The sequence below is a fragment of the Festucalex cinctus genome, chromosome 17 (assembly GCF_051991245.1).
Source record: "Festucalex cinctus isolate MCC-2025b chromosome 17, RoL_Fcin_1.0, whole genome shotgun sequence".
Taxonomy (NCBI): Eukaryota; Metazoa; Chordata; class Actinopteri; order Syngnathiformes; family Syngnathidae; genus Festucalex; species Festucalex cinctus.
The window spans coordinates 11,392,378-11,399,705 of record NC_135427.1 but is presented as its reverse complement, the minus strand read 5'-3'; the positions used below and the strand labels follow the sequence as shown (position 1 = coordinate 11,399,705).

The 7,328-nt window shown below is 40.9% G+C and overlaps 1 protein-coding gene across 2 annotated transcripts; it reads right to left on the bottom strand.

Annotated features, from left to right (window-relative positions):
- Positions 1 to 83: 83 nt before the first annotated feature.
- vwa2 (von Willebrand factor A domain containing 2) lies at positions 84 to 7,300 on the bottom strand. 2 transcript variants are annotated; one of them, XM_077502259.1, is made up of 15 exons: positions 7,177 to 7,300; positions 6,803 to 6,848; positions 6,661 to 6,725; positions 5,395 to 5,464; positions 5,145 to 5,278; positions 4,952 to 5,061; positions 4,502 to 4,699; positions 4,308 to 4,441; positions 4,092 to 4,221; positions 3,959 to 4,014; positions 3,773 to 3,880; positions 2,180 to 2,761; positions 1,112 to 1,663; positions 809 to 931; positions 84 to 649 (listed from the first exon to the last, which is right to left on the bottom strand). In XM_077502259.1, coding segments are annotated over exons 4-15 (2,259 nt in total). In that variant the 5' UTR covers positions 5,396 to 5,464; positions 6,661 to 6,725; positions 6,803 to 6,848; positions 7,177 to 7,300; the 3' UTR covers positions 84 to 518. The 2 variants fall into 2 exon arrangements, with proteins under 2 accessions (XP_077358385.1, XP_077358383.1); XM_077502257.1 differs by having other exon boundaries at positions 5,395 to 5,469; positions 7,177 to 7,266.
- Positions 7,301 to 7,328: the final 28 nt, after the last annotated feature.

Sequence of the window (7,328 nt, the reverse complement as noted above, 5' to 3'; positions counted from 1 at the left end):
TGAGCCCAACATTTTCTGGATGCAATGAATTGAATTTGCCTAAAAGTAAGTAGACAGGAAGATTGAAAACAGTGGCTGCAAACTTCAGATTTAGTTGACTTTACTTGCAAAGGTTTATGTAAAAAATCATGGAATTTAAAGAAATCCACATTGACATCAGGCACACAATCAAATACGATCAAAACAAAATAAGCCTTTACAAAGCTAATAAAGCTATTATCAACTTATGTAATGTTTACCTAATGCATTACAGTGCTCAGTGTGTATTATCCATAATCTGATGTAACAAGTAGTGTGTATAAAACAGGGGGAAGCACAAAACATTTTGAAGCCATAATCTTACTGTAGCAACGTAGTGACACATTGTAACTTTGGCCTTGGATGGACTGCGATTAAAATTACAACAAAAAAAAAGCGTAGTGAGTTATCTATCATAGATAATATGACAATTGTTGATCTATAAACGTCCATGGTGTGAGTGAAATTGTATTTTGAATGAACGAGTGTGTGCGTGTACGTCAGGCAGCGTTTCTCCTGCGGTGCAGTTTGTCGTGCTGAAGGAACTCCTGGTGGCTTTTCTGTTGCCTTTTACTCTTCCTCAGAACAGATGGTGTGCGAAAATCTCCTCTTGGTGAAGACCGGCTGATTCCTACAAGCACACACCCTCATTTTAGATGGAAAATGGCCATCCCCATTAATTTCTATTAATTTTTTAAAATAATCTTTAAAATATGACAGCCTTATAACAAGGGGAGGATAGGAACACCACATTTATGATTAAATGTGTTATGAAATCAGGTCCACTAACGTATTTCACAGTGAGGTCCTTGGAAGCCTCGACACTGACAGCCAAAACTTCCTCTCGAAAGAACGCACACGCCGTCGTTCATACAAGGGTTTGGCTTGCAAAGGTCTACCGGCTTTTTCACCTCTGTTTAAAACGACAGTATCGGAAATGTTAGAATGTCAAAGAGGGTGACCACATAGTTTCTATGCGATTTCAACAAAATTATAACAAAATATTGGATATATTAATCAAGTGTTGCATTTGTGTATTTCCTTTCTGGAAATCTTATATTTTAACACATTTTTTTACCAGACATCTTCTCACCTGAACACAACATCTGCACCACCACATCCTCAAAGTATTTGAGGTCCTCGTAAAACGGCACCAATACCATGCGTTGCTCCGAGCCAGCGATCCGCAGCAGGCTGTCCCTCTGCACGTCCCCGACGCCAATGACAAACAGCAAAACTCCGTCCTCGCGTAACTTCCGAGCCGGAACCATAGCATCGTCGCCGCCCGAACTGTCGGTCACCAACACCACGGCCTTGTTGACTCCGGGACGCGCTCCCTTGGCCACGGTGAGGACGTCGGAGAGGACGTGGAGCAAGGCGGCGCCCGCCGACGCCACACCGCCGACGTAGCTGGCCTGGGCTGCCGCCTTGAGGATGGTGGAGCCCGTCTCGTGGGCGTCCAGTTTGAAGACGGTGGTGGCCCTGCGGCCGTAGGTCACCAGCGCCACTTGGGCCAGGTCGCGGTTGATGTCAAACTGGACGGTGAGGCTGCGCGCAAAGTCGCGCACCGTGGCAAAGTTGTCGCGCCCGACGCCGCCAGAGGCATCCAGCACTAATACCAGGTCCACTGCTTGACCGAGACAACCTTAGATTGGGGGGAAAAAAAAAAAAAAAAAAAAGTTAAAAAATTGTATGTATTGCTGCTCCATGTATGACGAAGAAGTTAATATTTGTTAGCCCATCTTATTGTGTTCCACATTATATGATAGCATTGAGCTAGCACTTTCATTATATGGTTTGAACATTTTGGTGTATAATTGTTAATACTATTTTGTTGTTCACTTTTACAGTAAAATTAAACTGTGGCAAATTTCAAAGCCAAGAACAAATAATAAAAACATGCCCTGACAATGTTCCACTGCAGTCCTGTATGTGGCAGCAAAACATGATTGACAATTGCTGAACAAATGAATAAGACCGCACTGCTTGTTTTCATGGTGAATAACTAAAATAGCCATTAAAAAAAAATAAAAAAAAATAAATAAAAAAATATTGCTGTTGGTGGCACTAACCAACATTTCTTTTTGTTTGACGTTCTCCTAGCGCTACTATGATTTCATAATTAAGAGTATTTTACACAAATAATTAAACAGAGCTCCACCTTGTGTATCCACGCTGCAGATCTTAGCCTTGAGTTCAGGAATCTTGGCAGCGAGCCTTTCAGGAGAAGCGTAGGTGAGGGTCCTTTGAGGGTTTCCTGTGATGTTATCCAGTTGTCCTTTCAATCTGTCCGGTCCCACAGCGATGAGGAAGAGCTCCATGTCCCGCGCGTACCTGGATGCCTCCGTCACCCGGTCCGCAGAGGGCGAGCCGGTCAGCAGCACCACCACACGTGGCAGGTCATCGCTGACATCGGCGAACACGGGCGTGTTCACAAAACCGTTGCGCGTGACATATCGCAGTGCTTGGCCCATTTTGGTCGGGCCACCGATGGGTTCCAGTGCATCTGCGGCCTTAAGCAGACCCTTCAGGTCGCCTTTAAACTTCCCTACTTGAGCCTCCACCTGAGTCTCTCCTCCAAACACAGCCAGGCCAACCTTGCTGGGTGAGCTGGAGCCGATAACCGTTTGCAGAAAGCGCTTCAGGAAGGATTTGAGGTGCCGGAAGTCTTCCAAGGTGAGCGTGGTCGACCCCTCCAACAGGAAAAGAAGGTCCACTGAACAATCTAGTGATAAAGCTGGTGCTGAAGAGGGACAATGAGTGTCAACAAACGTAGTTAGAGCAACTGAAATTAACTTTTTGAAAATCCATCTATTTTCTATAGCACTTATCCTCCACCTTTGCAATCAACCATTTCGTGTCTCGAACTACACACTAGGGCTGCTCGATTATGGAAAAAATAATCAAGATTATTTTTGCAATAATTGAAATCCCGATTATTTAAGCGATTATTTACTTTTTGGTACAAAATAACTAAATGTTTAAGCGTTTAAAAATATTAACCCCAATTAAAAAATAGAAAGGCTATACTTATGTCAGTTACTTTTGGACCAAACAGAAATTATTTATTTATGTTGGTAAAAACTTGAAGTTGGAGTGCAGCATTTGCACTGTGCAGTAGGACAATCCTTTATTTTTTGGTACAAAACAAGAAAACGTTTAAATGTAAAAAACTAATAAAAAATATTAAGACAAATAAATTTTTTTGAATAATTATGCAAGTTCCTTTTGGATGAAACAAAATTTATTAAATTAGTTATTTCAAAATTTTAAAAAGTGCAAATGGATGAATTTAAACAACTCAAAAATTAGTATTGTTTTTTCTTTTTACTGATTTACCCCGCAAATAAAAAAGAAAATGTTGAAACATTTAAAAAATTTTAAGACTAAAAAAACAGAAACACTATAATTATGCAAGTTCCTTTTAGACCAAATAGAATTTATAATATCTATGTTTATAATAATATCTATTTATTGATTTATGTTGGCAAAAGCTTTAAGTTGGAGTGAAGCACAAGAAAATGTTTAAATGTAAAAAATAAAATTAAAAATATTAATTTAAGACAAATACAATTCTTTGAAACACTAATTATACAAGTTTCTTTTGGATGAAATAAATTTTATTACATTAGTGATTTTAAAATCAATATATATATATTTCTTTTTTAAATGATTATGCTGATTTTGTGATTGTGGAGTGTAATAATTGAAATTGTAATTGAATTTCGATTCATTGCACAGCCCTTCTACACACCACAGTGAGGGTCTCTTCCATAGCCTGGCGGACACACACAAGTGTAATCCTCTTGGCCTTCTGAGACGCACGTTCCTCCGTTCAGACAAGGCTGTGAGTCGCAAGGGTCTAGAAGAACATACGGCTACAGTGAATTAAATTCATTAACAAAATATGAGAAGAAAACAGAGATAGAATAACAACTACCAGGACAGATAGTCCGATGGCAGATGCTCGCGTGCTTCTTGTAGGCCTTCTTGTACCTGCCACACACAAACTCATTCAACAGATTAACATGTTAATAAAAGCTTCTCAGTGTTTTGTGTCCATGTTCACTTGCCTGTAGTATGGACAGAGCAATGCGTGTGGGATATAGCCCTTGGAGGCTTTCCAGCACATGAAATTCCCCTGCAGCTCCTTTACGGTCTCCAATGATTTTCTTTCACATGGGAACGCCTCCACCTGGCAGCCTCGATTATGAAATTATTTACTTTTTTTTTTTTTTTTTTTCAAATGTCCAAATGCTGAAGCACGAATCTGTGCGTTTTCACTGTACCTGCAGGAGTGGCATTGCATAAGGAAGTGGTGGTGAGCCTCGTGTACAAGCCATTGACAGCATCATCGAAATGCTCTGCAAAGAAAACGTGGCTCTCCACTGGCTGACTGGCCAAAGCATGAAGCTCCTCCCATCTGGACGACAAAAAGCATCGGATGGAATCATGGCCAAGCCATTTGGAACATCAGGCATACCTTGGATAGTGCAGGCCAACAGCAAACATGACGACGCCTCCTTCTTTGAGCTGCGCCGCCGCTTGTCTGGCGTTGTCCTGCGACATCCCGTCTGATAATAGGATGACAACGCGGGCGACGGCGGAGGAGTTGCGCCCGCCCAGGAAACCTTTCCAAAGCGTGTACTTCAGAGCCAGGCCCGTCTGTGTGCTGCCACCTCTGTATGTGTAAATGTGACACGTAAGCGCGTCTGCAATGATTGACAGCCAATATAAACTCTGGCTAATTCTTCTTGGCTGACTTCCTGTTTGAGCTTTTGAACTCAGTATGTGGGCACTTATCATGTAAACTAACTGCGAATGTGTAAACTGACAAGATGGATTATATTTAATGAAGGCGATGTGGCCTCTTCTACAAAGCTTCTAAAAGACACCACGTTGTAATTTTGCTGGATTTCTGCACCAAACACACCTGTAAGAAATCTTTTTCAGCCGTATCTCCAACTCTTGTTTGGTGGTGTATGAATCCAGAGCAAACTCTATCCGAGGGATGGAACTAAACTGGATAGATCCTACGCGCACCTGAATGGGGTAGCGGTGTACTTGCAATGAATGTTTTCCAGTAAGTGATGGTGCATTGACAAGGTGAGAGAAGGGCATCAAACCTTATCTGGTCCCGTGTCGAGGGCTTGGCAAAGTTTCATTGCGAAATGCTTGGACCGCTCAAAGCTGCCCTTCCCCACACTGTAGGAACCATCCAAGAGGAAGAGGATGTCCATGGCTGCAGAGCACTGCATCACTTCCGATGGAAAGACATTACACAGTGCAAATTTCAGCTCGGTGGAAAACCGTTACGGACGAAAAACGTGTCTGCTCAAGTCCCAAATAATCCCGAATGCTTGTGTGTTGACCCACTCTCCGCTGCAGAGTTGATCTTCAGGATGTTATCGTGGCTGGTTTGAATTTCCAGCACCGAGGTACCCTGCTGAACTAGGAGAGAACACAGAGGTCAAGTCAACCTGACACACACCCCTGCTCAACTCAAAATTGATTGAATGATTGTAAAAGTAGATGGAAAAACAACTTTGGCGAAGAAGCAGAAAATATCATGTACTAAATCATATACGAGGATTGACGATGCCCCTGAGCCGTATTTGTGTCACTGATGTTTGAAGTGAACTGAGTATGCCCCACATCAAAATGATCACCATAAAATACACATCTGTGAAAGCCGCAACATTCTTTTCATGTTACAGTAACAACACAATCTGATGGTTTATTTAGTGTATAACATGAGGTGATGCTAGGTTTGACCAAAAAAAAAACAAAAAAAAACACTGATTTCTTTTTTTTTTTCCCCTGCCTCCCCCAATTCAAAAGATTCATAATAGTTCACTACCCTGATTGCAAGATATTCTGACCCGAGCTACTTTCTCATGACCACAGTGGCCATCTTCCTCCAAAACAATCGAACAAAAAAGTCCAACGCCTCAAGGTAAAATGACTACTTCCTTATTGTTCGCTTAATGCTCAAACATCACATTCACTGACTGAACCAATTGCCCCAACTAGACAAAGTCGCTGAATTTGCATTGGAAATAAAGTATACCGGTAATCCTTTGCATAATATGGGTTTGAGCATTCTGCATCCTCTTCATGTAAAGAATTGATGAGGTGCCGCAGTCTAGTTTGCTCAAGTTCAAAGTCCTAAAATGTTGTGCAATAAATACTGCAGATGGTGCTAAAGCTGTCATTTCTGAAAACGAGTCAAAAGATTATATTGCTCTGTGACTAACACTTCCCGTTTTAGGCAAATTTTGACGACAGTCCAAGAAAACTAGGGAGTAAAGAGGAAAAAAATGTATTGATCCATTTTAAAGAAAATACAGAGCATGTGATTTTTGATTGATTTGTCACAACAAAAATGTAGTACTATCAAAACAATTTGATTTTAAACACAAGTAAAAATGAGAATGAATCATTGGTACCTTTATGAAAAAGTATTCTCCAAACTCTTTTAAGCTTTTTATTTAATCTATGGATGATGGTAAATGGTAAATGACTTTGTAATGTCCAAAAGTCTCACAAAGCATCATTAAAGCTAGTGCTTGTGTATGAGGGAGTGAAATGGAATGCAAAACAGTTATATAATTTTAAAAAAAAAACTGTTAGCAAGCAGACCTTGAAGCAGCAGCACTGTTAGAAGAAATCCATGGTGGAAGTCAAGAGTGAGCATTTTAGGACGCCTGCAAAAACAATGTAACATTGGTGCATAGAAATGATTAACTTAAAGAGAGCTTACAGCAGAAGAAAAATTGCATACTTCAGCGTTTGTTCCATCTTGCTGTCCTTACTGCTCTGGCAGTTACCTGGAAAACGGCAGGAAGTACAAAACATTACTAACAGGTGTCACATTCTTATACATGTAGCCAATGATTCCTTATGTTTAAATGGTTTTGAATTTTGGAAAATGCCTGCAGTGCAGTGCTTCTCAATCATTTCTTGTTGAACATAATACCATAGAAGCTCGTCAATTGATTAGAGCATTATTCCAGTAAACTTTTTGACCAAGTTCCTGTTATTACGGAGTTAAAATAGCAGCTCAATGTCGTAAATAAAACAATGCTACAGTTTGGTATACAGCAAACCAGCTCATTACGTTTAGAAGTGCTGTGTAACTCATTTGTCGCCACTTACCGAATGCTTTTCAAAATCCACTTTCCATGACCTCCTTGAGTCTTTTCCACCCTGCTGGCTTCACACACCTCTGCTTGCAAACTGATCTCACCCACACAAGAGAGCTGTTACCACACCTCCTCACCATACCCATCATTCATTCCAACTCAACC